Source organism: Chroicocephalus ridibundus, chromosome 6, assembly GCF_963924245.1.
Source record: "Chroicocephalus ridibundus chromosome 6, bChrRid1.1, whole genome shotgun sequence".
In the NCBI taxonomy this organism is placed as follows: Eukaryota; Metazoa; Chordata; class Aves; order Charadriiformes; family Laridae; genus Chroicocephalus; species Chroicocephalus ridibundus.
The window spans coordinates 43,779,430-43,807,257 of NC_086289.1; the positions used below are offsets into that span (position 1 = coordinate 43,779,430).

Genomic DNA, 27,828 nt, shown 5'->3' on the forward strand with positions numbered 1-27,828 from the left:
GGCGGCGGCGGCGGGGCCGCGCGCGCGCCCGGGATGGAGGTCGGGCCGCGCGAGGGGCGCGCGGAGAGCAGGTGGGGCCGCGCGTGGGGGGCGCGGCGCGGCGTGGCGTGACGCGACGCGGCGGGGTGCGTGGGAGGCCTGGCACGCGCGGGGGGGGCGGTGGTGCGGGGCGGGGGCGGGGGTGGGTGTACCGGGGGGAAACGCGGCCTGCGTGGGCACGCGTGGGAGGCATGGCGTGGGGGGGGTGTGGTGGGCAGGGCACGCGTGTATGTGTGCCCGTGCCGGGGGCGTGGGGGAGCGTGTTGTGCTGGCAGCGTGGGGGGGGGCGGGGGCGAGGCACGCGTGGGGGCAGGGTCGTGTGTGTGTGCGCGGGGGAGGGGGGGTGTGGTGCACGCGTGGGGGCGCGCGTGCAAATTATCCGTGCCACGGGGTGCGCGTGCAAGAACACGGGTGGCAGCGGTGCTGGGGCGCGCTTGGCGCCGGGGGATGCGCGGGGAGGGGCGGGGGTCTCCGCGATGCCTCCGGCGAGCTCGTTTCCCGCGTGGGCGTGCGGGGGTGCACACGCAGCACCAGGGCACAGATGCGGAGGGCGGGTAACCCGGGGGCGATCTGGGAGGAAGCACACGCCCCCCACCACCCCGTGCCGGGTGGCGACCGGCGCTTGCGGAGCGCGGGGGGTCGGGTCCCCCGTGGGGGCGAGCTGGGCTGTTAGAGCGGCGTGGGGCCGGTCTTTGCGTGTCTGTGGCCATTTGCTTCGTGCTTCGGTGGTGACCTGGTGCTGGGGGTGGGTGCAGAACGGGAACGGGAGGATCTCGATCCGGGAGGGAGACGCGACCCTTACCCGGGGGACTCTGCCACCGCTCCCTGCCCGCTGCCGATATCGTCTGGGCAAGTGCCACTGGTGCTTCTAAAGCCACAGCCCAGGTCTGGGCCACCATCGGTTTCACAGCGTCCGAGCTGCTCTCCCCCTGTAGCTTCGTGCTTCAGAGCCAGCAGCCTCAGAAAGGAGACGGGAATTGTCTCCATCCGCTTCTTTTTCTTTCCAGAAGGATCTTTGTGCGTTTTCTTGTCTTTGCAAGCGCCAGTCCTGCGCTACCGTCGATGTGACTAATAGGGCTGATGTGGTGCCACCCCCGGGGATGAGGGGCGACTCGTCCCCTGCAGTGCTGGCACGCGAGGGGGGTCCTGTTTGTCGTCCTGGCCCCCGGTGGTGCACTGGGGAGGACCCTGGCACGGGCCCTGCACCCCCTCCTTGTCCTTTGTGCAAACGGTTTAGCGTTTTAATTCCCGAGGAGGTGCCGTGTCACTATAGAGCGTGGCCGTGACTGATGGCAATAGGGTGGAGGTCACCAGATCCATCTTCTTGTGGATCATGGGAAACGCAGAAGATAAAGTGATTCTGCTGAAGTCCACCCTTCTGGGGGCGCAGGAGAGGAAAATGAGGGTCTTGTGCTGGGTGTTGCTGCCTCTCCTCCTGAGGAGCAGCTCTGGAATGTGTCGGGGAGCAGGGGATGTCATGCCGATGGCCATCAAGGCTCAGTTGGGGAGGTTGGTGCTCTCCTGCTCTCGGTGCCTCGGAGCAGTGGGCGCGTGGTCTGGAGGATGCAGCAGTGCCGGGGGGAGCCGGGTGGAATAGGAAAGAGCTGCCACCTTCATCTCCATCACCAGCAAGGCCCCTGGGGACAGCAAGACCAGAGGAGAGGGTTCCTAAGGGGCACCTGTTCTGGGAGCCATGGAGGAAGGTGAGCGACTGGTCGCAGGGATGCAGGGGGGGGTCTGCTCTGCTTGTCGCAGGCAGGTCCTGGGCAGATCAGATCCTGGTGGACAGTATCCTGGGTCCACAGGTTGTGGTCATCTGCCTATGGGAGGCTTCTCCAGGATGAGCAGGTAAAACTATCCGCCATGCTGGGAGAAAGCTAAAAGAACACCTTTAATCCCTATTTTCTTCCCTTATCCCTTACCAGTGCAGAGCAGGAACGCTCCGGCAAGCAGCAGCTCTGGGCTGTGTTTGCCGGGGGAGCCCTTTGTGGATGTGCCTGCCCTTTTGTACCAGTGCCAGCTTTTGGTACCGGTACAAGCCACCCTGCAGTTGGGTTTCCCAGCCATCCTGCTCCGCTCTCACTGCCCGGATGCTTTAGGGATGACCCACCGGGCTGGCAGAGCTCTTCTGGCTTCCTCTGCCTCGCCAGCCACTCCCCACGGCTGCAGATGAATTGCACGAAGCCTGCCTTTCTTTTAATCCCTTTTCCCGGCAGTGCCGAGCCTGCCCGAGGAGCAGGCGGAGGGGGAGCCCAGGGAAGGGGCTGATGGTTGTCTGGGAGAGCCGGGAACAGCGAGGTGGGAGCAGGCTGTGCACAGCAGCCGTCAGGATCTGCAGGAGGAACCGACAGCTGGCACGGAAATGTCCTTGGAGATCTGGTGGAAGTCCCTGCACGACCTCGGCATCCTCAGCCCGACCTCTGTCATGTGCTGAGAAGGATCAAGAGACTCCTCCAGGTAGAGGACAGGGTTGGAGCAGCCATTGCTACATCTCTCCTGCAGAGCACGGGGAGACACACAGCAGATGTTGTTTGCAAGAAAGATGAGCTGCCTTTTTTTTTTTTTTTTTTTTTTTAATACTAGCTACCTGTGTGATTCTGGTTTAGAAAGTAACTAAGGATTGGCTTTATTTTAAATGAAGAAGGTCACCTGAGTCAGCAGCATGGCTCCCTGCCTCTGCTGTGAGTCACCTTTGCTGACTTGGACCTAGAGAAGTTCCAGCTGGCACAGAGGGGCTGAGAAAGCCTTGAGCCAGCAAGCCATGTTTCCCTGTCGCCGTCAGCAGTGGTGGCGGCATTAAGCCGTTTCTGGCTCCAAGGCCGGATTCTGTCTTTTATCACTCCAGCGCAGAAGGTTCGGGGCAGTTCCTGGCGGTGGGTCGATGCTGCTGTCCCTGAGGATGGAATTTGTGGTGGTAAAGCAAGGAGACCCAGCGCCGAGTTTGGGAAGCTGGTGGTTAAAATTGGAGGCTGGATCAGAGGCCATCTTTAAGGAAGGAGAGGGGATGGGCTGAGGTCTCACCCGTGCTCCACCAGCGATGGCCCCTGCAAACACCCTCGGCCCTTCTGGCTGGGGAACCAGGCTCTGGTAAGGCAGGAGAGCAGAAGCACGTCTGGTTCTTGCAGGGGAATCTCTGTTCATGTACTGTGACCTCTCTGGGGCGTGTTGCTCACTTTGCCCTTCCTGTAAGTCAGGGTGTTTTCACGATATGATACGAGCTGGCCTTACCCCCGTGTCAGGCTGTCTTTAGCATGAGCAAAGGAGAATTTTCTTTCTTCAGGAAAAAACAAGCACATTTTCTTAGTATTGCTCCAAACACGTGCTGAAACGGGGAACTTGGGGGCAGCTGGGACTTCAGGCTTTCTCCATCCCTCCTGGCAGCCCAAGCTCAGGCTCCGTCAATGGGAGAGGAGCGAACCTTGCCACTGATTCAGGGTTAACCCACACGTCTGGTCAAAGCCAAAACGTGGTTAGCTGCTCTCTCTCCATCTCCCTGCCACCTGCAGCCAGCTCTGTGGGTCTTCATTTCTCCAGCCTCGTGTCACTGTATGGTTTTCAGCATACACTGTGTTCCAGCCCAGAAACAGATGGGTTTTGTGTATCAGTAGGGTCTTGTGCATCCAATTTGTGAACTGCTTTGGGCCAACAAGTCCCATGAAATCCTTACTGTCTTACAGGGCCTTAATTCACTCTTGGTAGCTTCTGCATCACCTTTGCAAAGGTGCTTTCTTTGTGCTGCTCATTCCGTATGTGCTTCCGAGTTCAACGTTTTACCATTTTGAGGTTATTTTATTCGAGGATTGCTTAACATTCGTTTCCCTGTGCTAGGAGGGCGCTGTGCTAGGAGGGCTCCAGTCTGTTGGATTCTGGTTTCCTCCATCTGGGCAGATGCACAACTCCTTTAATGGGACGGGTCATTTGGAAAGGCACAGCTCTGTGTGTCCTACCCCCGCATCCTTGTGTACGTCGCCTGCTTTCTATAGTGGGAAATAACATGGGGAGGGAGTTCCCCTGACTCACTGACTGGGAAGCTCAACGGCGTGGCCGAACTTTCACTTGCGTTTCCCAACTCTGAGCGTTAGAAATATCTTGGGGAGGTGCTGGTGAAGTTTTGAGCTCAGTGGCTGCAGATGCTCTTTGACCAGGGACTGGCAATGCCGCTCTGAGCATCCATGGATGCCTGCAGCAGCTGCATTTGGGCATCCACGGACACCCAGAGTGGTGTCACCGGTCCCTTGTCAAAGAGCATCTGCATCCCTCAGGGAATGGGAAAAACACGTAACATCAGAAGAGCTGGATCAGTTTTCTGTGTCTCCCCGAGTCAGATGTCCTTCAGGAAGCTGACTTAGGTTTGTATCCGTGCTTTCTTCTTCCGTCTCTCCTGAGATAAAGCCCTGACTGTGCTTGTTAGTCTAAGTACATGATAAACATATACATACTTCCATATGCATTGCAGCTCTGGTTTGGAGCTCCTGTGCTGGCAGGGTGACAGGCTTTACTGGTGGGATGGGCTGGCTTCTGCGTGGTTTAAGCTTAGGTGGGCACTGAAAGTGGTGAGGGCTCCCTGGGAGACCTCGCGAAGGGAGCGGATGGGGAGCTTGCAGTAGAGCCAATATTTGATGATCTGCTTGTTCACCTGATCAGCTTGGCTACAGCAAACAAGTCTCAAAAAGAGAATATTGGTGAGAAAAGCTTGGTTTTAAATACCAGGATTATGTTACTTTTTAGTGTCCTTCTCTGTGCTGCAGAAGTGTGCAGCCTACACTTTCATCCACAAGGGATGAAAATGAGAGCAGTTTTAAATAATGTTATTTATTTTGAATTTATTTTCCCTTTTTTTTTTTTTTCCTTTTGCTTTGGAAATCCAATTTGGTTTTGGCCGTGGGAGGGATTAACAGCTGAAACTCTGTGGCTTGTTTCTTGCCAGTTGAAAGGTTGGACTTTCATTCCAAGCTGTCACCTCGGGTGATTTTGTTACAAACCCTGCAGAGGCTTTTTTTTTTTTTGGCATTTACACCCTCAAATATATCTTGCAACATTCCTGTTGCTTCTGAGAGAGTGGCTCCTATCCGAATACGTGTTTCTGATGGCTGCTGTTCCTCTGGCAACACTGTCAAGTGGCTTGAGCGGGGATCTGTCATCCAAAGCTTCCTTCCCCAAAGTTGCTTTTCATAAGCAAATGACGTTACCTCTTTGCACCGTCACTTCTGCTTTATGGTGGATAGTGGTGATTTCTTGCTGTATGCAGGGTGGCTGAGGGGGGTGATGTCGATGAGGAATGCTGTGCAAGCGCTAGAACACACCTGCAGTTTGCTAGTCCAGAACATGATGTAAGCTTTTGCAAGAAAGTCCACTTGCGCCTACAGCAGCTCAGGGGTCAGAGAGCAGGTACAGATGGAGGTGCAGATGAAGAGCTTCCAGCCTTGGAGTGGAGCACCTCTGCATCCTGACGGTGCTGGAGTGCTCAGTGTGGTGCACATTGCTCGGGGAGTGCCGCTCTCTGTAAACGCAGGTACAGCATGGCCAGTGGCTGCTAGATGTGATGGACATCATGCCGTTGCCTTACAGCTGCTGTACTCCTGACGGGCTGCTGCTCTGAGCAGTCTCTGATAAAGCATGTGAGTGAAGCAAGGAAGAGGCTAGCTGGAAAGATGTCCTCCAGCTTTTTAGGCCCTTATTAAGCACGTGGTATATTGTAAGAGCCACCAGTCTTTGTTTGGGCTGTCTCCTGAGACCACATTGGTGGTGGCTACCAACCATCACAAGAATCATTATGATATGGCCTCTTGTCCACAAACCATGGATGGGAGACCACAGGGAGATGTGAAGTCCTTTAGCTCACCTTTGCTAGCTTCTGGGCCACCAAAGGTTTCAGCCTGACCAGAGTCTCCTTGGAGAGAGTGCAATACCTTGGTCCTGTTGTGAATCTCCTCTTGCTGTGTACCTGCTGCAATTTGCTGTGTTCCTCTGCAGGAAGGAGCATTGGAAGCTGCTAGGCAACCTGAAGACCACAGTGGAAGGTTTGGTGTCCACCAGCAACCCGAATGTCTGGTCCAAGTATGGCGGCTTGGAACGGCTCTGCAGAGACATGCACAGCATCCTCTACCACGGGCTCATCCACGACAAGGTGGGGCTCTGTCCTGCCAGCGCTGCTGTCTGTCTGTCGCAGCTTCGGTGCAGGTGGGACAGTCCTGTCTGCTGCAGCTCACTTCAGTGCTCGTAGCACGGTGTGGGTACAACACTGGTAGCAGTGTGGGAAATGGTCGAAGCAGGGACTGAGCTTTCCTGGCAAGCACTGTGGTTGTCAGAGGGACCTGAGTGCGTGTTTTTTCTCACTCATCCACCTTCAGCGTGGTTTTTCTAAGTACCTGTGCCCCCGGCGCTGAGGCCAGCCCTTCTCTCCTTTCTTCCTGCTGCAGCCAAGCGATAAAATTGCATTTGCAATGAGTCAGCCCCATATCATCTGCACTTGGGCAACTCCCCAGCGAGGCCTGGCAAGAGAAACCTCACATCTTTACTGTTTCTGGTTAGTTGTGTTAATAACAGGAGCTGGCAGCCAAATCCGCGCTGTGCGTGAAAGGGATCTCTCTTTCCAGGCTCTCATTGTGCCTTGCAGCTCACCCAGCCGTTCCCTCTTCCACGTCTGCCTGGAAGAATTTCTCTTTCCCACTTGTGTGCAGAGGCCTGAAGGTCTCCCTTTCAGCTTACAATTACCAGCACAATTAACTTACAGTGGGAAGTTGAAGCAAGTCTGCAGGGCATGCCTGAGGGCAGGCTTCCCATCGGCGCCTCTGCCAGCCAGAGCGCGATGCAGGGAAGCGAGCAATGCAGAGGAGCCCCGGGCAGCTTGCGAGGGCCAGCTGGGTCCAGGAGCAGGAAAACTGCACCTACGCAATGCTGCACCCAAGCTGATAAGCCTCCAGGAAGACCCAGGCTGGTAGGTTGTCCCAGGAGGGTGCTTTGCTCCCTGGATTTAAGTTTGCAACCAGCACTCGTTACCCTGCCGCTCTGTTCCCATTAGTCCCCAGTGGCATGGACCAGGGACCTTCTTTGGGAGATCTGTCGAGAGAGAAACTGCCTTTTACATGAGCGGAGTGCAGTGCTCCCTTCTGAGAGGCGTGCTATTAATAGGCTTCAGGAAGTGGGATTTAAATAATTTATACTTGTCTGTCTATTGGTAACACTTCATGCCAGATCTGCAAAGCAGGACAGCGCGTTGCCTTCCTCGATGCTTTTACTATAGGCGAAGGCAGCTCTTTTACATAGAAATGTCTCCCCTGCTTGGGCACGTGTGACACCAATCAAGGTATAAGAGCTGCAAAGGAAAGCCTGTAATCATACAGCTTCCTAACAGCAGTTTTTAGTGTCTCCAGCAAAACACTTCCTTATACATAGTATTTTCTTATCAGTTTTTTTTCCTTACAACTGAGAATAAATAAAAAAAAAAAGTGAAAAAATCCATATGTACATGTTAAGAGAACTAGGGCAAGTGAGTGAATTTTATTTGTCCAGAAAACCCCAATTCAATCTAGAGGACTAAAATTGCAATGTTCATTCTCTAGTCTTTAAAAACCAAACCACCCCCACCCCCCCACCAGACAAATAAACCACAAAACAGAACCCATTCCTCTGACGCTTGTAAAAGAGGAAATAAAGATGGAAGAAAAAATAATCAGCCTTTTGGTGAAGAGAGACCTTTTGGGGCTGTGTTTACACCCGTTAGGGTGGTGAAGAAAACAGCAACTCTGCTGCAGTTCCTCTTTAACGGGAAGAATAACTAAGAACAAAATAACTTCTTGTCTGAATAAAGATGGGGGCAAAGAGCTGATAGAAACGCAGTGCCAAATTTCTTACCTGGGGTGCTCAGCCCTGCTGGTGTCCTCGGCGGTGTCTTGCATCAGAAGATGGCAGTGGTTGCTGGTTTTGCTGGAATGTGTTTCCATGTTGCTGTGGGTATCCCCTTCTCTAAGGGGCTGAGGTGCCTGGGCCCCCCTCAGCAGGAAGGGGAGCGATAACATGGAAACTTGGTCAACCTTGAACTTGGCAGACCTTCAAAGGACCAGGGATGTACATGTGACACTGCCCAGAGCGATTGGGAGGACTCGGGCACAGCTGAGCCCCCAAACACGCTTTGCTGTAGGTGCAGCTGGCACCTGAGGTCCGTTCCCTAAGACCTCTCCTGTCTCCGTGGCATGATGGACTGGGATCTTACCTGGTGGAAGAAGAGAAACTTGTGGGATCTGTTGTCTGGTCACTTGTGGGCTGACTACAACTGAGAGGTCACTGTGGGAGGGGCAGGAGACAATTTACCTACGTCAAGCCAGTGCTTTTTGACTTGGTCCCTTGATCTACAAAACTGCATTATATGCTTGTGCTGTTTCTCCTCTGTAAAGCAGTGCTGCTCTTCCTCTATTTTCTGGGCCATTTTGCCAGGTTTAGGGGCTGTCCCCTCATGGTAGCAAGGGGCTAATGGGGGATGTTGGCATTTAACTGGGATTTGGGTGGTGGTATCTAACTGTGCCTGTCCCGGGTAGGTGTGCTGCAGACAGAAGGATTACTGGCAGTTTGTAAAGGACATTCGCTGGCTGAGTCCTGGCTCTGCTCATCATCTGGAGAAGGTGGGTTCTGGTGGGTTGGTCTTGTGTGCCCAGCGGGGAGGGGAGAGGGCAGCTGGGCTGTGAGCCTCGCCGGTGGGATGGCAGCACCTTGGCTGTTGGCCCGCCCTGGGTAAAGCGGCTCCATGGCTTGTGGCAGCTGAAGCAGCCGTGTGTTTGTGTACAAGCCATGTCCCAGGAACTTGGCGTGGCTTGGGCTGAGACAATCGGCTGCTTATTTCTCCCAGGCCAGTTTCCAGCTCAGCTCAGCTGGCTACAGCAGGCATCACCAAGGGAACCAGCACAAGCAGCGCTTGTGTGTGCACAGGGGTGATTCATGCCCCCCTGCAAACCTCTAAAAGCCTGGGCTGTCCCATTTCTGGGTTGTGCCTTGACCATGCATTTGGTTCTCCTGTTCCCAGCTTCTGCTGACCACTGGCACACTGGGATGCTCTCGGCTGCCCTGTGCCGATGTCTGTGGCCCCCACCATGGACACAAGGGGTTGACCACTGGTGGTCCCTAATGTCCAGCCTGCTGCTGGAAGAATGCAGGGTGACTCCAGACCAGCTCTTCAAGTTGCAGCAGCTCAGGTGTTTAGCTTCCTCAGTTAGTGTGTCAGCAAGAACATGACCATCACCACCAGGGCTGGGTTGAATTTGGGAGCGTGGGGTCCTTCCAGGTCAGGGGCGAGGCACACAGGTGGGAGAACGTGCAGGAGAAATTCATAGTGCTGGTAGCTGTCAGAGGACTTTGGTCACTGGCTGACCTTTGAAGCATTGTTCCTCCCCTGTGCTTCTGCCTCCCTGGTGGCTGCGAGCTGCTCGGATATGTCCTCCTTCCCACTGACAGTGACCAGTACTGGAAAGCTGCCATTATTGGGGTGGAAACCAAAGCTGTGTGGTGGAACAACCCCTTTGCATGCCTTAACCTGTGCCTGGCGTCCCTTTCCAGTTCATCAGCCTGCAGGAGAGTGGCCAGCCTGACCCAGAGGGCCCAGGGGACCAGGCCATCGCCCAGCTGTGGCTGCAGCACAGCCTGCAGTGCCACTGCCTGTCGGCACAGCTGAGACCACTCCTGGGGAACCGGCAGTACATCAGGAAATTCTACGCAGGTAAGGAGAAACAGGCTTTTTCCTTCTTATTAGGAAAATATGTAGCTGGTGACATTTCCAAGCCATGTGGGAGCGAGGGGGGGGATGGCAGAAGAGGTGGTTTGCGTGTGAGCAATCGGCACTGTCAAACCACGTGGGTGAAAGGGACTCCCCCCGAGCATCAGTTTTCTCTCCCCAGACACTGCCTTCCTGCTCAGTGACGCCCACGTCACGGCCATGCTGCAGTGCCTGGAGGCTGTCGAGCAGAACAACCCCAGGCTTCTGGCTCAGATCGACACCTCCATGGTGAGTTGAGGTCCTGGCTTTTCCATCTGTCTCGCTCTCCTCAGGCGCCAGCTGGCTGCGGCTGCTTGTGTGAGGTCTCATTCTGGACACACGGAGCCCTTGGACAAGGGGCTGGACTTGGAAGTAGCAAAAGGAGCTGCAAGAGGGGAAGAGAGTAGTGAACTGGTCCCTGCGCAAGCCTGGCAGGGGTCAGGGTGGGGGAGATGGTTGTGTGGAACTTGTAGTGGGGCACCCCGCTTCTGGCTGGCATTGAGGATTTGAATATGAGGACCCGAGGACTGGTTCCTTGTAAGAGGCACCTCTAAAGCCCTCTCCAATAGTCCCAAGCTTCAGGGCCAGCAAGCAGAGCTGCTTGGTCATGAGGGACACCCACCCTCAGAGGGGATGAGCAGCACCCCAGGACACCTGGGTGCCCACTCCTGCTGGTGATGCCAGTGACCCCTCATGCAGTCCAGTGCCATGTGCCCCTTCCCCAGAGGAGGGAACAGCGGCCGCTTTCTTTGCGCAAAGCAATTAATGAGGCTTCATTAAATGGGGACTGTGTTCTTTCAGCTGGCCGGCACGTCACTGCCGTCCCTGTGCACGTCAGGTCCTTCTGCTGAGACAAGAGAGATGTGTGACCGCAACACTGAAGGACAGGAGAGCCATCTGCCTGGGGCACTGGGCTGCCTGGATCGTTACACTGAGAGCCTGGTAATTTGCCAATAGGAGCTTGCCGTTTAGCTAAGAACAAAAAGCCCCTTCCCTTTTTCACCACGGCATTTTTCGCTCCTCATCCTCCTGCCCCCAGCGCTGCCACATCCTTTGTTGACTGGTGACCAGGCGCTCACAGGTCAATTCTTTTCTGTTGCTGCCCCTTTGATATGTAGCCCCATAAATGCTGATTTATAATGGTGCCACCTCTCTTCAGCTTACCAGGAAGAGTGAGGGTCCACCTCCGGTGACCAAGAGTCAGAGCCTGACTGCCCTCTCTGGGTCCCTGTACATCCCCGCTGCAGGATGCACACAGCAGCACTGCTTTGGGTCCTTCTCCAGCTTCCACCATCCAGCCTCCTCTGGCCTCTCAGGTAACAGGTGTGGGCTGGGAAGCTCAGGACAGACCCAAAAAAGACTTTACCTTTTTTCTGGTCTTGGAGTCATTGCACTGGATGGGTGTGAGGAGATCTCTGCCCATGCTGGGAGAGTGATCCCTGGCCTTTGCCCATGATGGGTGGGCATGCCAGTGTGAAGCCACAAGCTTATTGGTGTAGGGTGGTCTGCTTGTGCCAGGGTGTGTGACATCCTGCTCCTGCCTCTGTCCAGACAGGAGACCAGCGAGCTCCTCTGTTAGCTCCAGCTCTAGCCAACCCCAGGAGCGCAGCCCATCCACCCGGTCCTCGTCCTTCAGCGATGGCAGGTCCCCTCTGGAGCAGCCTGGCTCTGCTACCTGCTTCCATGTCCCCTCACCCAAAGACCCCTTCTCTCCGGCCAGCGAGATGAGCTCCAGCACCACCAGCCAGAGCGAGGACACTTGGACGGGGAGTCAGGATGATCCGCAAAGCGATGCTAACGATGGGCCCGAGTATCTGGCCATTGGGAACTTGGGGCGCCGTGGCCGAGCATGCAGCAGCGCCAGCACCAACAGCACCAAAAGCAGCAGCTCCAAACTCTTCTCCTCCAGCAGCTCCCAGAAGCTGGACTCGGTCTCATCCACAGGGGAGCAGGGGGCGAGTGGAGGTGGAAGCAGGGGCCTGAGCCTGTTGCGCCGGTCCAGCTTCTCAGAGGGACAGTCATCAGCTCTGCAAGGCATCCTCAAGAAGAGCCATGTGCGCTCACACTCTGACACCAACGTGGCTTCGGGCAAGTTGCACGGTAATGGGATGAATTTTCTTGTGATGGCTTTGGGGTGTGGGAGTCACTGGTACCCGGGGGCTGATGCTGGTCACCCCTTTGACTCCATGGATCAGTTGGGAAGTTTGGTCTTTGCCCTTAGCTTTCCTGCTCCACAGTGGAGTGATGGGCAGCTTGCATCCCAGAATGCCCTGGGGCAGTCTGTTATTGGTACGTCAGCTTTTACCAAAAACTTAGAAGATGGCAGCAATGCTGTGGCATTAGCCGTCCTGCTTCCCCACTGGCCTTGCCTGGCTGGGCCATGGCAGCGCACTGGGCTGGGGCTCATCCTACTGGTAGGATGTCATCGTTCTGGTAATCTGCTGGGTCCTCCTGTGCTCTTCAGTGGATGAATGCATGAGGGGGGAGCGGAGTGGGATGTGAGGGGACAACCAGTTTGAGGGAGTCCACCTGACCAGTGCTGCCTTCATGGTAAAGGTGGAGGTCCTTGCTGAGTAGTAACCAGTCTGTCTTTGTTTTCTCTCCCTTAACGCTGCCCTCTTCCTCCTCTGTCTGCCCAGGAGCCCTCAGGGATATCACCATTATAATAGAAGATCCAGTGGCAGGTTTGGGAGCCAGTATAACAGCCCTTCATTAGTGATCATTGCATCAAGTTCAGGATTTCCATCAACCCATTAGTGTCCATTTAGAAAACCAAAAAAATTTCTTTCTTCCCCGTGTCCCAGCTGGTGCTTTGAAGCATGGCCAGGTTTATGCATGTGACCTGACTGAAGATCCCAGCTTGTTTTTTGGGAGCAGTGGACCAGACCCAGAAGGGTGCCCAGCTCCCCTGCATGGCATTTGGGAGCACTGGCCACCAAAGTCCCGGAGCAGTGTCCCCTGCACTCCACACCACTGCCTCAGGAACCAGAAGAGGTTTCATCTCCCACCTAGTGAATAAGGGCTGGCAGCTAAGCAGGCGTGGGCTGGAACATCTTATTTTTCCGTTCATTTAGTAAATCTGTGGCACAGGGAGGTTTGATGTTGCCTGAGTTCAACTGTGTCCCAGCCAGCTTGCACCCACAGCCAGGACTCCTGGGTGCTCTTCTGGGCTTGGGGCAGGTTTCCCCCCAAGCAGAGGTGCTGGGGTGCTGCCATCTCTTTGCCCCACATGCAGAAAGAGTCAGCAGCTCAAAATTGGGCTGGTTTTTTTTCAATTTGTTGAACAGCAGCACTGGGTTTGTCGAGCTCACATCTGGGTGCTGAGTGCTCTGTGGCTGGGAAGGCTCCTTCCTGGAGGTGGCAGGCGTTCAGTCAAACATGTCCAGCTCTGTTCTGCTCCAGCAGAGGATGCAGAGCACTGCCTCGCTTTGTCCTTCAGCAGTAGGCTCTGTTGTAGGCTGGCATCCCCCAGGCTAGTGATCATGATGTATTAAGCAGAGTTGAGGTGGCTGCATGATACCCTGCCAGGCTACAACAATTATTCATGAAAGCCTCCCACCCTGGTGGGTCTTCTTTGTCACCCAGCCTGTGGGGTGGTGTCGCAGTTTTGGCCAGGTTGGCCAATGACAAGATGACAGATGCTCTCTGCCACCTGTTGCTCCAAGGAAAGGAAGAAGAGAGATAGTTATGAGTTTAGAAAAAAAATAAACTACTTAAACGAAATATAAATAATAAAATTTAAAGGGAAATAAAGAAATAGATACAATATATATATATGTAAAAATATATATAAAACCATATCAAGCTCCCCGGGAGACATCGCTGGGAAAGTTCCAGACTGGACTCAGTGACAAATGGGAACTGGAACTCACCAGGATCAAAGGCAGACGAGCTGAGGGGTCCTCCTCAGATGTCAGTCATTGAAGAAAGAGAGCCACCGAAGAAACAAAGCCCTTGAAGAAGACTCACTGGAAGAGAGCCGAAGGAGAAGAGCTCACCCTTTAGTCCCTCAGCTTTCATACTGAGCATGGCGGATGGGATGGAGCACCCCATTGGTCAGTTTGGGTCACCTGACCTGTTCCCACCTCCCAACCAGGTCAGCTGACCCTGGTTGCCACAGCGACGAGTGTGCGGGAGGGCCCCTCCCTGAGGAGAGGGTTGGCTCCGCTCCACCCCACACCGGCGCAGCTGGGTTGGTCCCAGGCCCCATCCTGGTGGATGCTACTTCATGATCCCGGCAGGGAGGGATGCTGCGGTTAGTGGGCTTGGGAACCTCCAGCCACATCAGGGTTATGGCACGAAGCTGGGAGCAAAGAGGAGTAGGAGGCAGTGAGGATGGCTCCAGCCACATCAGGGATATGGCACAAAGCTGGGAGCAAAGCGAAGTAGGAGGTGGAGAGGATGGGGTTGCCCTTCTCTTGTGCTCAGGGTGTCAGCCGGTGCCTGTCCAGTGTTCACACCTGTACGTTCCAGGCAGGGTGTTTTCAGTCTCCTTCAGCTGCTCCGGCTCCGGGTGCCAGGTGCTCCCCGGCACCATGACTCTCCATAGAGCACCAGCCGTTGTTGGTCTCTGGTCAGGCCCAGCTCCTGGCAGTCCCCGCTGGCTCAGCCCAGCAGGGAGTTGCACCATGGTGTGTGCGTGGGGCAGAGACCTGCCCACAGCCTGTGTAGGTCACCTTGAACACTGCAGCCCAGGCTCCAGGGTTGTGTGCCGGGAGCCCTGGCTTCTAGTTGGAGCAAGAGCATGTCCTTCAGATGCCTCCTTCTGCTGTTGTCCAGGCTGCTTTTCAGGGCTGGGAGCCCCACAGATCCCTTGGCTGCTCAGGTTTCTCCCTGTCTCCTGACTCTGCTCTGGGGATAACTCTTCCCTTGGAGGTGCTCCAGCAGGAAGAAGGGGCTGGCAGAGGCGCTTGCTGGAGCGTGTTGTGTCCTGCAGCTCTGCTAGTGGGTAACAAAAGGAAGACTCATGACTCAACTACTCTGTGGCTTTCATGAGCTTCTCTCCTTTCCCCTTCTCCTCTCCTGCCTGAAATGCCCTTCTAGTTTTGTCCCCTTCTGGGCCCCTCAGCTGTGGCATGGAGGAGGAAGAAGTCCCTCCTTGCTTCCCATCCATTTGTGCCTGCCTGTGTGATGCTGAGCCCCTTTCATTTCACCCTGTGCAATGGCTCGGTGTCTCCAGGACACTGATGTGTGCCTGGTGTCGTCTTCCCTTCCAGAGTCCCACGGGGATCCAGGTGGAGGGAGAGGGCCGGTCTCTGCTTCCACCCAGAGCAGTGAACTGAGCACACCCAGCTCCCTCTACATGGAGTATGGTGAGTACAGCCAGCCTCAGTGGGGATCTTGCTCCTGGTCAGGCTTCTCCATCGGCTGTGGCGGCCTCAGCTGGGATGAGGTTGGGCACTGGCAGGGCTCGTTAGCACGGGCATAGCAGGTCCGTCCCTCATATGTTTTTTCCCTTGCTTTTCTAGACTCTGGACAGTACCTGAGCTCAGGGGAAGGGATGTTCAGAAGACCCTCAGAAGGGCAGTCCCTCATCAGCTACCTCTCTGAGCAGGACTTCGGCAGCTGTGCAGACCTGGAGAAGGTGAGGGAGGCAGCAGCAGCCTGTGTGCATTGGAGAACATATCTTACTGCAGGTTCATGATACTTTCCTCCATGGGGAAGATAATCCCATAGCTGTGCACAGAATTTCAAGGTTGAGTTCCTCAGTAGTGTCTGGCAGCCAGCACCTGCCTATCCAGTATATACACAGCAGTTTTGCAACGTGTTAGGGCTCTTCAGGGACGTGTTCTGACTCCCCAGAGTGGATGTGTTGCACATCCTCTTCGTAGGATGCCCCTTGTGTTTTGTGAATATTCTGGTGCCCAAGAAAGTTTTAGTTTATAGGTCCTCATAGAAGAGGACCAAGTTTCGTGGGGTCAGTAGGGATTAAGGCCTTTCTACCACCCTTCATGAGTAATAAGCTCTTTCCTGGCACAGGTGGGGAACAAGGTTTTACCAAGTCTTCCTAGTTTCTCCGTGCTACAGCCTTGAATGCTTTTGCTCTTGCCTTGCAGGAGAATGCCCACTTCAGCATCTCAGAGTCCCTGATCGCTGCCATTGAGCTGATGAAATGCAACATGATGAGCCGGCAGCTGGAGGAGGAGGAGGAGGACAGCGACAAGGAGATCCAGGAGCTTAAACAAAAGATTCGCATTCGGCGCCAGCAGATCCGCACCAAGCACCTGTTCCCTACCTGCCAGGAGATGGGCTCAGACGGTGGGTGATGTGTTTTGGGCTCATCAGCTGGTGGGATGTGGGTTTTCTGTTTGTTACCTCTTCTTCTAGCATCCTGCCTTCCTGCCTATTCATGGGAAACAATCATATTGCTAGCAAGGTGCTGCAGAGATCTGTGAAACTCTGCTGCTATTGAAGGCCATAACGGGACTGATACTGTATGTTGATAACGCTTGTGTGCTGCTGGCATTGAATAATAGAATGTAATTTTATTTTGAACCCGTAGTGTTTTCCATCCTTGACCTCCATCCCTCCCTGCCCTGGCCGTGCCTGAATATCAGCTTCTGCCTTAGCTGTCAGTGACCCTTCAGACCACTTCCATTGATGGCTGGCTGTGTTGTATTTCTCCCAGGTCTTGTGGCGACAGACAGCGGGTCCCAGTTCAGCTCCCACGGCTCCATGCGGCTCTCTGACTCTGGCTCAGCAGAGGATGTGGAAGAGTATGAGATCCGAGGTAGGAGGGAACGGCTCTGTTGGTTCTTGCATAAAGACAAAGTTCTTCTTGATGTGGTTGTGTTGAGGTCAGTCCCGCTGAAGAAGAGCATGTCCCTCTGGCCTTCAGGATAGCTCTTCCAAAGCAAATGGCTGAATTCTGAGTATGAGCAGGGCAACCAGTTTCCCTCATGTGGTGGCATGACTTCAAAATCCTCTGTAAGCCTCTAGCATTCAGTGCCTCTGGCTGGTTGGTGGTTTCCATGTCATTGCCTGCTCCACATAGCAGCTGTGACAGCTAGAGAGATGTGGGAGAGCTGCCATCCTGCTCTCCTCCCCAGGCAGAAGGAGCCGTAGCTCTGACCACTTCTCTCTTGGGTGGCAGTGGTGGGCACTGGTCACATCCTGACCTGTAATACCTGTAGTCTCTTCTCCTGGCAGCTTGGGTGGCTGAGCCTATTGCCCACAGGAGACCTCTCTGGATCCCTGGGTGTCCCTTTCCTTCAGAGCTGTGATCATCCTCCGAGGTGGATGACTTACATTTTGGCAGTACCTCCAGCTCACTGACTTTAAAAAGAAGGTGGAGCAGTCCAGTCTCCAGCTATAAGCTTCTCGTCTCTGAACTGTTGACAGCAAAGTTTTCCTTTCAGTCCCTGAGGGCTAGATTTTGGGCTCAGTTTGGAAGCTCACAGAGGGGTGTGTGAATTCAGTTCTGGGCTTCTCTTGTGCGAGTGCTGCTCTTGTATTATGCCCTTTCTCTTTGACCTGGCCGAAGCACTGAAGTCAACTGTTTTGTCATCACCGTGTTATACAGATGGTAACGATGGATCTAACCTGATTCAAATGTCCAAGAACGGCCTCTCAGTGTCAATGGCTTCCTTGTTCTCAGGTAGTACCCCGCAGTGCTCCCCTGCGGCATGCGTGCCTGTGCGTGCAAGGTGTGTGCGTGTGTGTGTGCACATGCACACTTCACAGAAATCCGCCTGATTTGGGAACTGTGAACAGTATCATCCAGACATAATCAAGAAAAGCCGTGGCAGGATGACATGGCAGGATGGAGCAGAGAGGAGGCAGGGGAGCTCTGCCGTGGGCTCCATCCCCCAGGGCATTTTGCTGTGCAGTATTTTGGATATACCAAACGTGCCTGCTGTGGGGAAGACCTGTCTTGCCTGGGGTAGGGCTCGGCAGAGCAATGGCACAGCTTTGTAGCTCTGCAGCTGCTGAAGGCTGAGCCTGCGCTGGATGAGAGCCGAGTCCTCTAGAGTGTGGAACCAGGTCTCTGTCCCAGGTGCCTTGGGGAGTTTATCCTGCTTGACTCGGCAGAGCTGGCGTGCCACAGCTCTGCTCTGAACCACAGCCAACCCTTCCCATCCTGCCCAGACTTGACTTGGAGAAGAATCCTTCCACAAAGGAGCCTGGAGGGAAAAGTAGTGAGAGCAGGCAGGGCACAGGCAGTTTGTTCACAGTGGAGGCCCTAAGCACCGGCATCACGGGCAGCCAGATCTTGCTTAGTGTTTTTATTGTTTATGGTACTACCAGATAATCCTTCCGGTCTCCTGGCCACATTTAAATAACCTTCATGTTCTCCCTGTTTGCTTTAGCAAGGGAAGAGCCTACGTGGGCTGCTGCTGATCTCTCCTGTCAGGTGTTTGGTGCCAGCATGTTGCTCCTGCCAGAGATGCTGGTGCTCAGAGCTTCCCTGTCAGCACACACGTGTCCTGTCCTTACCACCCAAGAGTTTAATCAAGGGGAGCTCATCCTGGCCTGAAGCTGGCATGCAGGGGGTAGAGTGATGTCCTTAGGTTTGGGGGCTGTTCACGAGCCTCTGGGGGACTGCCCACCTGGTGAAAGCATTGTCAGCAGACGTGTTTTGGGCAGCTGACTGGAGACTTTTGGGAACTGTCTGCAGTTAAGGTTGGGAAGTGAGCGGTGGCTGGACCCCAGTGCTAGCCCCCTCAGGAGCCTGGGGTCAGATTTGGATCCCTCTGCCAATCCTAAGACGATGCCAGTGCCTGAGCTTGCCAGCTCTGCCTCCCTGTAACACTTGGCCCACGCTGTGCTGCGTGTGTCCCACTGTTTACTGATGTTCGTCATAGTCTATGACCACGTGGTACCTTTCTGTACAGAGCCGAAGGCACCAGAGCATGGCAGGTATGTTTGGCCAGTGCCCCGCGTGGTCGAGAGGCTATATTTGCCTGAATTCCCTGTTTTCTGCAGTTAGAAGTCTGTTCACGTGATGTAGATATGTGGATTCCTTAGCATTAGGATGCTTTCCTCTGCCTGTTTCTAGCAATGGATGTCAAACGAGGAGGTCAAGCATCCATGCTGAATTCCCCTACTGTGAGCCTGTAAATATATGGGCAGGACTGGGACTTGTTCCTTTTGCTGCCAGGGCTGCCCCGCTCTTCCTAGGGGAGCCAGTGGCTTGGGGGGTGGCACTCTTCGCTCAGGCGGGCTGCGATTCACTGGCCTCAGTGTGTGGTTGGTGCCTGGCTGGTGTCAGATGGGCTCTGTGCGGGTCCCCATAGCTGACCTGCTCAGGGCGGAGGAGCAGGGACCCTGAGCTGTGCCTCCCCTGGCCAGGCACTGGGCCACTGGCTCAGGGGAGCTGCAAGCCTGTTTTTGGGGACAGTGTGGTCACTGCAGACCCTGTTCCTAGAGCTCCCCAGAGGTACAAAAAAGCAGTCGTGCTGGGCTGAAGGTTGTGGCATTGGCCTCTTCTGTCTTGACCTTTAATACTTTCCCCTCCCGTGCCCGCCTTCCTGTTTCTGACAGTCTGTAATGAAGCAGGGTTGCTGCCTGTTTCTGCCTACCTTGTGCCGCTGGAAGAGTCTCCTGTCTCGGGGTCCTTCCACTGGTCAGATGAATTCGCTGTTAGTGTTCAGCAGAGAAACCTGTTGGAGTGAAAGAAAGAGATGACTGATGAAGGTACCACTGAGTTCTGCCTGGTACCTGAAGCTGGCACCAAGGAGGGATGTGGGGCAGCCCAGGGCTGTTGGGGAGATGATAGAGGGGTGGAAGGAGCAGGATCCCAGTGCCCTGCACCTTATCTTGGACCCCTCCCTCCTCAGGAGATGGGTCTGTGGCCTCTGCAGAGGGCTGGCCCCTGTGGCTGCTGGCCCATTCTCTGCATGGACGCTGATGTGTCTTTGGAGCGCTGGGCTTAGGCTGCCAGCCCTGGCTGCGCAGTCACTGATAAGCTGTGGCATGGCCACAGCCTGATCATACAGGTTGTGGTCAAGTAGAGAAAAGGGCTCTGCATCTCATTGCTAATCCCCTGCAGCATCAATACTGTGTGTAGAAAGCTACTAAACCTTCTTGCTAACCTTGTTGTCCTGCCCTCTTAGCTCCTGTGTGCATACTATTTCAGGCCACGTCACTGCAAGGACTTGGTGTGTGACCTGTGCCAGCAGCCACTTGTCTTCCCCAAACCCCAGGCTCACTGTTCTCACAGCATCCCACCGTGTCCTTCCCTTGTAAAGTGCCACTGGTAGAGGTTGATGCTGTAGTTCACGTGCTTTTGAACAGCTTGATGAGTTTTACAGTGATGCTTTGGTTTGAAATGAGTGTATCCCCCTGCCCTGCCCCATCTGCTCCACCTTGTCTGTTTGTGATACAGATGCAGACATCAAGAGGAACCCAGACTCCGGCAGGAAGTCCTTTCTCTCCTCAGAGTCCATGTACGTCTTCGACTCATGGCGAGACATCTTGGTACCAAGTTCCCGTTCCTGCCCAACTCTGCTCTTCCATGTGCATCAGCTGCTGTTTTGCATGGGAGTGGACATCCCTCCATCCATCCATCCATCCCTCCATCCATCCATCCATCCATCCATCCATCCATCCATCCATCCCTCCCTCCCTCCCTCCCTCCATCCCTTTCTTAGCAGTGGGGCACTGGTAACTAGTCTTAAATTTGGGAAGCAGCACCTGAGTTGAACAGAATATTCACATGAGGTAGATATGATGTGGACTGGTGTCAGGAGAGATGCCCATACCTCCTAGTAGGTAAGAGGCTGTGGAGAGGATCTGGCATGACCTGGAGCATCTGGACTGGCTACTGGCTTGCTGCTGGCTCTGAGCCTCCTCTACCTCCCTGCTTTCAGCCGGGACAGCCTGTTAGACTACGTGCCACCTTCTCTCTAACCCTTGCTGCTGTGCTGTGGCCCAGATGTGGAACCACTGGCACACAGCGATGCACAGGCTGTCTGTGCAGTGCAGCAGCAGTTTAAATGCAAAGCGCTTGGTCCTGCCCCAGGCTGGAGAGGTGGGGGCTGTCGGGAGGTGAATCACAACCTGTTTTAAGCACAGCCTCTGTGTTAATGCTCTGAAAGCAAAATCCATATGGGATGCAGGGACCCCTCTGCTCGTTAGGTGAGGTACAAAGCTGTGTCTCTGCTTGGCAGCTTCTTGGGTAGGTTCGTACTGGGAGGGTGATTGCTTCTGGCTCGTACAGACACTGGCTCTCACTTTGCAGCTTCCCCTGCAAACAGGCACAGGTTTCATTAGGTAAGATATGTTTTGCTTGCCTTTCTATACAGTTGTTGTTGGGCCATTAGCCAGCTTTGCTTGGGGGCAGCTGCAAAGACAGAAGTCAGTCACTTAAATCAATTGTAAGCCTGTATAGCAGTGCAGAAATAAGTTACCAGAGTTGAAGGGAGCATCTTTGGCTTGAGCTGGGACTGGCATCAAGGGTTGTGAAGAGGGCGCAGCTGTGATACCCAATACTAACCCCTTCCTTTGCTGTCTAGATCCCACTCCTTCCTCAATTCCAACTCGGCGGAGGCTGTGGCCATGGGCTTACTGAAGCAGTTTGAGGGTATGCAGCTCCCAGCTGCCTCTGAATTGGAGTGGCTGGTTCCTGAGCACGACGCCCCGCAAAAGGTAGGAGTTTGAGTGTCCGGTCATCGATTGCATTTGATCACTCTTCCCTGAACCCCTGGATTCAGCCCAGTATCCAGGGGCTTTGCTAGTCACAGTGATCCCTTTGTGGAGCTGGAGGAGGGGTTTTGTCTGGGAGATGGGTGCAGCTAAGAGGGGCTCTACCACTGGACCCTCCTACAGCAGAGTGCCCAGATCCCTGGGGACATCTCTTCTCCAGCCCCCTGGAGCAGCAGCTTGGTGCCTGGCAGTTTTCCAGAGGGCTGCAGCTGCAGGTGTCTGGAAAGCCAACCAGGTGCATTGCCTTTGCAGTACCAGGTAGGGATCTGACCCTCTTGCCTGCCTCTCACAGCTCCTGCCCATCCCTGACTCTCTGCCCATCTCTCCCGATGACGGAGAACATGCCGACATCTACAAGCTGAGGATTCGGGTGCGCGGAAACCTGGAGTGGGCCCCACCACGACCACAGATCATCTTCAATGTTCACCCAGCCCCAACGTAAGGACCCACGCGACCAGGGGCTCTCTGGGGACCTGCCCTTTCCAACGCTTTTCCATCAACAGCAAGGTTGATAATCCTCTCCTTCCCGCTTGGCTGCCAGGGCTTCCCTGCCCTGAGCCTGGTAAATCCACAGTGGTCACCACCAGCAGCTGGTGCTGTGAGATAGAGCCAGTGTCTGCAGTTGGTGCCTTTGGTGTGCACCAGGGCACAGCAGGGCTTTTCCGCTTGGCTTTGTTGTCCACACTTACATGGCACAGCATGTGGCCATCTCTGACATCCAGCCCTGTGCCGGTGCCCATCCTCTGGTGCCAGGTGCCGTCAGACCTGGACTCACATGAGTCATCTGTCTCTGGGCAGGAGGAAGGTGGCCGTGGCCAAGCAGAATTACCGGTGTGCAGGCTGCGGCATCCGGACTGATCCTGGTGAGTGCTGGGACCCTGACCCGTAGCTTGAGAGCAGGGGAGAACCTGTGAACATGTGGGAAGACGCAGGGTGGGTGGGTGGTGCCAGAGCTCAGCACAAGGTCACTGGGGAAATGGTACGCTGCCTTTGCCAGCTCTGTCTGCACATTGGTGGCCACCATCCACAGAGGAACCTCCTTCTCCAGAAGGTCACAGGGCTGGTGGAGGCAAAGAGCAGTCCTTTGGAGCACATTTCAGATGTCGCCTCTTCTAAGGCAGTCATCTGTTGCGGTCCTAAAGCTCCTGGCAGATTCTGCTGCAGGTACAGCTGCAGAGCTCTTTGATGAGCCATCTTTCCTGAACGTGTAGGTAGATGGTGACTGCATGAGACTGGACCGTGGTCCCAAAGGCTTTTGCAGTTTGCAGGGGTGCTTACAGACCACAGTGTTGAGCGCTTTGGGGCTGGAGGAGGTACCAGCAAGGCAGACTGCTTCGCTTATTGGAAATGCTGAGCAACGTTGGGAGTCCATTAAGTGGTTGGGCAGGGCCCATGCCTTGGCTGACCTCCCTGCCTGCCTTGGTGTGGCCAGATTACATCAAGCGGCTGCGGTACTGCGAATACCTGGGGAAGTATTTCTGCCAGTGCTGCCACGAGAACGCCCAGACGGTCATCCCCAGCCGCATCCTGCGCAAGTGGGACTTCAGCAAATACTACGTGAGCAACTTCTCCAAAGACCTGCTGAGCAAGATCTGGAGTGACCCGCTCTTCAACGTGCAGGATATCAATCCTGCCCTGTACCGGAAAGTGAAGTCTCTCAACCAAGTGTGGGTAAGACCCTTTCCACGCCTTCCTGAGTGGGGATTGGGTGACAATTGTAAACCGTATTCCAGGGAAGCTATGGAGGAGTGGATATTTCAGTTTTTGAGGCTTAAAACCCCAGCACTGCAGGGCTTCCGTTCACGTCTTGCTCTTTGTACAGTAATGTAGGAATTTCAAAAGGAATTTCTGCCTGGCGTCCAGCTGGGCTTCAGTTATCTCCTGGAGCACATGACAATGGTTGTGCTCACTTTGCCGTGCATGCTGTAAACACTCTGGGGGCACACGAGCAGCAGCCGAGGAGCTGCAATCAGTTCACCTGTGCAGGAAACAGGGCAGACATGCTTGGCCAAGGACCGTACTCTGCTTACTAATTCTCGTGTCCCCGCTTCCTCTCCAGCTGCTGCGAATCCAGCTTTTCCACATGAAGAACATGTTTAAGACGTGTCGGCTAGCTAAAGAGTGAGTCCTGCGCTGTGAGGTGAAGCTGTTCTCCTGTCCTGGATGTGTCCCGTGGCAATTTGCACTGGGGATCTGTGCAGCCTGTGCAATGAGTAACAGGGGGAGAGGGGACTGGAGGGGGAGAGAGAGCAGAGGCAGTGGAGAGAGGGGGCTTAGTGGAGTTGCTTTGCTCTGAGCTCTGGTTTCTCTGTCCTTGCAGCCTCCTAGACTCCTTTGATGCGGTGCCTGGCCACTTGACGGAGGATTTGCACCTCTACTCGCTAAGCGACCTCAGTGCCACAAAGAAAGGGGACCTGATGCCTCGCCTAACAGAACTCCTGAAGGCAGGCAGCCTGCACGTTGAGAAATGCATGGTAAGGCCTCCTCGCCTGCCTCCTGTGCAGCTGCACACCCTCGGGAGCAGCCTTGGGAGCAGGCTTTGCTGCAAAGATAACCAATGGGCAGGCCTTTGATGTGCAGGGCAGCCACCAAATTAACTGATTCAATGCTAACTGCTCCTGCCTGCTCCACAGAGCTCCTACCCAGCACATATAGGATGTTTGTTGCTCCATTTTGGCTCTCCCCCGCCCCTGACACATGTTGATTCTGCTTTGCAGTGCTCCATGTTGGGGAAGAACTGTCCCACATGGTTAGAGCAGGGCACCGTGTCCTGCTGTCCTGCTTGCTAGGGAGGTGAGGAGCATTTAGCTGCTTTATGCTCACCTTTTCTCCTTCCAGCTGTGCCAAGCCAAAGGCTTCATCTGCGAGTTCTGCCAGAACGAGGGTGACATCATCTTCCCCTTTGAGCTCAACAAGTGCAGGACCTGTGAAGGTGAGATGCTGGGGAGAAACAGGGAGGGGACAGACTCTGGGTCCACCAAGGTCTGCCTTCAGCTTGAGCGACCTTTTGTGCTAGCGAGAGGTACAGACCCCGAGTGAGCCAGACCAGAGTGCCTCTGTGCCTGCAGAGACACGGTATCCCACCAGCAGATCAGCATTATAACCGTGTTTGGCCAGAGCTGCTGGCACGGTGGAACGTGTAGATCCCTTCCTGACCACGCTATGTGCTGTCTGCCGCCGCAGCAGCAGGCAGTTGGGTTGTGACTGCAGCAAGCGGGTGTCTGGGAGCCCTGGCTTCCCTTCTGCTGTGGTTATGGGACAGGCTGCAGCCTGCATGCAGCTCCCTTGCCCCTCCTTGGATGGCCAGAGCTGACTTTGTAGAGCAGAGAGAGCCTGAAGGCTTTGTCTCCATGACCTTCCTGCCTGCCAGAAATCCCTGGGCCCCTTCAGGACTCGTCTTCAATAACGCTCGGTACTAATGGGCAAACAGAGGTTGTTCCTGCAGCTTGGGACCCCCTGAACTGGCTTGAAATGGCTCCTGACAACATGCAAGCCTTGATTTGGCAGACGCAGTGTCAGAGAAAACTTGGGGCAAAGTCACTGTTTCCTTGGAGAATCAGGAAAGTTGGGGGTGGGATCTTGTGCAGAGCCAGAAGCCTCCTGCCTGTGCTCCCAAAAGCTTTGCAAGTTGGTGCAGTGACCCTGCATGACTTCTTGCTGCTTCCAGCACGGTGCTGGACCCCCACTTCTGGTGCTTGTTCTGCCCCAGCTTTGGTTTGAAATGTCTTCCTGGACAAGGCTGGAGCATTGCTCCCCAGGGTGCAGAGCATCTGGCAGTTCCTGCCAGCTCTCAGCCGTGCTCTCCCCCACAGATTGCAAAGCCTGCTACCACAAATCCTGCTTCAAATCCACAAACTGTCCCCGCTGCGAGCGGCTTCAAGCCCGGAGAGAGCTGCTGGCCAAACAGAGCATGGAGTCCTATGTCTCGGATTACGAAGATGAGCTGGAGCAGCCAGAGGCGGTGGCAGCCACATGAGCACGTTGCAGCAGTGGAGCAGATCGTGGGGTTATTTATGTGTGTGGCCTTCATCACCAGAGACTGGGCTACATAGACTGCAGACGAGGAGGACCATCAGGAGCCCTGGAGCGCTGTCTTGAAGGGATATATTTTCCCCCATGCAGGAGTGCTGGGCTGGGGAAGGGGCATCTTCCATCAGGCGGGTCTGCTTCAGGTACTGCTCGCACTTCCTGATGCCTTTGATCCCGCCTGTCCTGCAGGCAGAACAGGGGCCTTTTCCAAGCAGTTGCTCATGCCAGACCAGGCAGGGCTGAGCTGCTAGTCCTTGTGCCCTCCTCGCCGGCAGAGTCCTCCAGAGGGTCGGCATTTTCTGCTCATCACCTGGATACTAGGAAGCTCTGGCCACATCTGCTCCTTGGAGGCAGAAAATCAGGTCTCTGAGTCCTCCGATCCCCTGTCCTGCTGCTGGAGGTTGTGTGCAAGGGAGGGTGGGCATTTGGGGTTGATTGTACATTTAACAGCTCCCTTTCTCAAATCTGGCTTGGGACACTGCCGGAGAGCAGTTTCTCTCGCTCCAGGATCAGAGCAGAGGAGGTGGCAGTGTGCCTGTCCGTGCCATCTGTGCTGAGCTGCTTTTCCCTGCCTTCCACCGTCCACCTGTGCTGCTGAGGGGCTTTTCCCCTGGAGCAGCTGCACAAGGGGACCAGTGGTGCCAGGCTTTCAGCAGAGGCAGATCCCTATGGCCGGAGGATGTAGTAAGCAAGGCTTCCAACGCTGCTTCCTCCTCATGCTGTCGGTCTGTCCTCCTGGGGGGTGTTCTCCTCTAAGGGTGACATGGGACCTCACTGGTGGCACCAGGACCTGCCTTGCGTGCAGCTGCCTTCTGCCCGAGACCTGGCAGGATGTGGGTGAAGGCTCAGAGCCTCCAGCCATATCCCGAGCCTCTAGCCACATCCCGAGCCTCTGTCTCGGTGTGTCATTTTAGGTTGTTTTTTTTGTTTTTTAATCTGCTGGATTTAGTTTTATTTTTTTTAATGTGATCATTTGTATTTTTAACTGTGTGTCCCGCTCCCCCCCACCAGGAGGTGCTACTTGAAATGCCTCTTTAGGACACATGTTACCTGCTTGGGACTCACCGGTATAAAACCTCCAGGACTGTCCTGCTCCTGGTTCCTCACCCCTGGATGGGGCTGGCGTTTGCCAGATGTCTCCTGTCCCAGCAGATCTCCTACTCCCCTTGGGAGAGGCGTCGCTGAGCCAGGCAAAGCCTCAAGGCTTCCCGACTGCAACACAGCGGGGCGGCCAGGCAGCCTGCTTGCAATGGGGGTTGCATGGGGGAGAGGGGTTTGGCACTGGGGTGCTGCAAAGGGTCAGTCCCTTGGCAATGCAGAGCTGCCTGCCACAACTGATAGCTCCAGGGGGGGTGCAAGGGGGTCCAAGATGAGCTCTGCTCTCCGGGGCTAGTTGTCAGTTGAGGAGGCGCCCCTGCATCGCAGAGGGATGCTTTAGCCCATGGCGCAGGTGAGTGTCCAGCACCACCTGTCATGGGTGGGATGTGGGGCGTTTGGAAGGACGGTGTGGCCTGTGTATGTGCAAGAAGGGCGTTGAGGGACTGAGGAGCAATACACTGGCAGAAGGCATCTAGGGGCAATGGCTCTTGCAGCTCATGCCCTGGCTTGAGGCTGGGATGTGATCCTTCATGGGCTGTCCCTGTGAGGGTGGCAGGAGAGGCTGGGACCAGGAGAGGTGGCTGCTAGGCTTGGTCAGGGAGGGTGGCTGCAAGTCTCGCTGCTGGGGGCCAGGCTGCTGCATGGCAGTATCTCCCCCCTGCTCTGCAGCATCCTGACAGAGACAGGTCTAGCCTGGGAAGGGGGGTTCAGCTCCCCACTCGCTCCCCCAGGGTTTTTCCCTCCTCCTGTCTTGCTTCTGCTTGTTTTCCCCAGGAGAGCAGCTGCTCTCCTCCTCGCTCTCTGTCTCTGCAAGCCCTGGGGCTGCCAGATGCTGGTCCAACTTGGTCTTTCCTGTCCCCAACCCCAAGCTGAGCCCTCTTGCTGCTGCCTGGAGCTGGCACCCCAGTCCCTTGAGCAGCACACCTCCATCAGCCCTGTTTTGTTTGAAGCACTTTAATGTCACGGGATGGCAGCTGAGGGGCTGCCCCCATCCCTTTCTAGAAGCACTGAGTACATTTAGAGAAGAGGGAAGGGATTTTGACTTATTTGTGGTTTCCACCCTCCGCCATAGACTTTGTCTGGAAGCAGCAGGACTTGCAAAGCTGGTGGAGGTCTCCAGGGCAGGTTGTGCCCAGCAGTGACGCTGCTGCCCAGCACTGACTGCTAAAAGTAACACTGGAACTGGCCAAGGCAGTGAGCTCTTCGTAACAGAGAGCAAGGGGCTGCCCTGGCCATCAACTGGAGCCCTCCCCACGGGACTATTGCACAGCGTA

General features: G+C 55.1%; 1 protein-coding gene across 5 annotated transcripts; it reads left to right on the forward strand.

Moving 5' to 3' along the window:
- Positions 1 to 27,662, forward strand: RUBCN (rubicon autophagy regulator). 5 transcript variants are annotated; one of them, XM_063339999.1, is made up of 24 exons: positions 429 to 1,742; positions 2,256 to 2,496; positions 6,013 to 6,166; positions 8,574 to 8,657; positions 9,586 to 9,745; positions 9,924 to 10,030; positions 10,583 to 10,723; positions 10,941 to 11,097; positions 11,333 to 11,881; positions 12,421 to 12,465; positions 14,998 to 15,093; positions 15,250 to 15,365; positions 15,838 to 16,039; positions 16,410 to 16,511; positions 17,304 to 17,378; positions 20,109 to 20,169; positions 21,238 to 21,370; positions 21,720 to 21,865; positions 22,226 to 22,290; positions 22,860 to 23,098; positions 23,487 to 23,548; positions 23,748 to 23,901; positions 24,266 to 24,359; positions 25,240 to 27,662. In XM_063339999.1, the coding sequence occupies exons 3-24, from the start codon at positions 6,128 to 6,130 to the stop codon at positions 25,401 to 25,403; spliced, it is 2,991 nt and encodes a 996-aa protein (XP_063196069.1). In that variant the 5' UTR covers positions 429 to 1,742; positions 2,256 to 2,496; positions 6,013 to 6,127; the 3' UTR covers positions 25,404 to 27,662. The 5 variants fall into 5 exon arrangements, with proteins under 5 accessions (XP_063196065.1, XP_063196067.1, XP_063196068.1 ...); XM_063339995.1 differs by lacking the exons at positions 429 to 1,742; positions 2,256 to 2,496 and adding an exon at positions 1 to 71; XM_063339997.1 differs by lacking the exons at positions 429 to 1,742; positions 2,256 to 2,496; positions 17,304 to 17,378 and adding an exon at positions 1 to 71.
- Positions 27,663 to 27,828: the final 166 nt, after the last annotated feature.

Bases quoted from the DNA above. Each gene is read 5' to 3' on its own strand.
- RUBCN (XM_063339995.1), top strand. From the start codon at position 34: ATGGAGGTCGGGCCGCGCGAGGGGCGCGCGGAGAGCAG. The intron at 6,167-8,573 runs GTGGGGCTCTGT...TGTCCCGGGTAG, and splicing joins ACGGGCTCATCCACGACAAG to GTGTGCTGCAGACAGAAGGA. The intron at 9,746-9,923 runs GTAAGGAGAAAC...TTCTCTCCCCAG, and splicing joins CATCAGGAAATTCTACGCAG to ACACTGCCTTCCTGCTCAGT.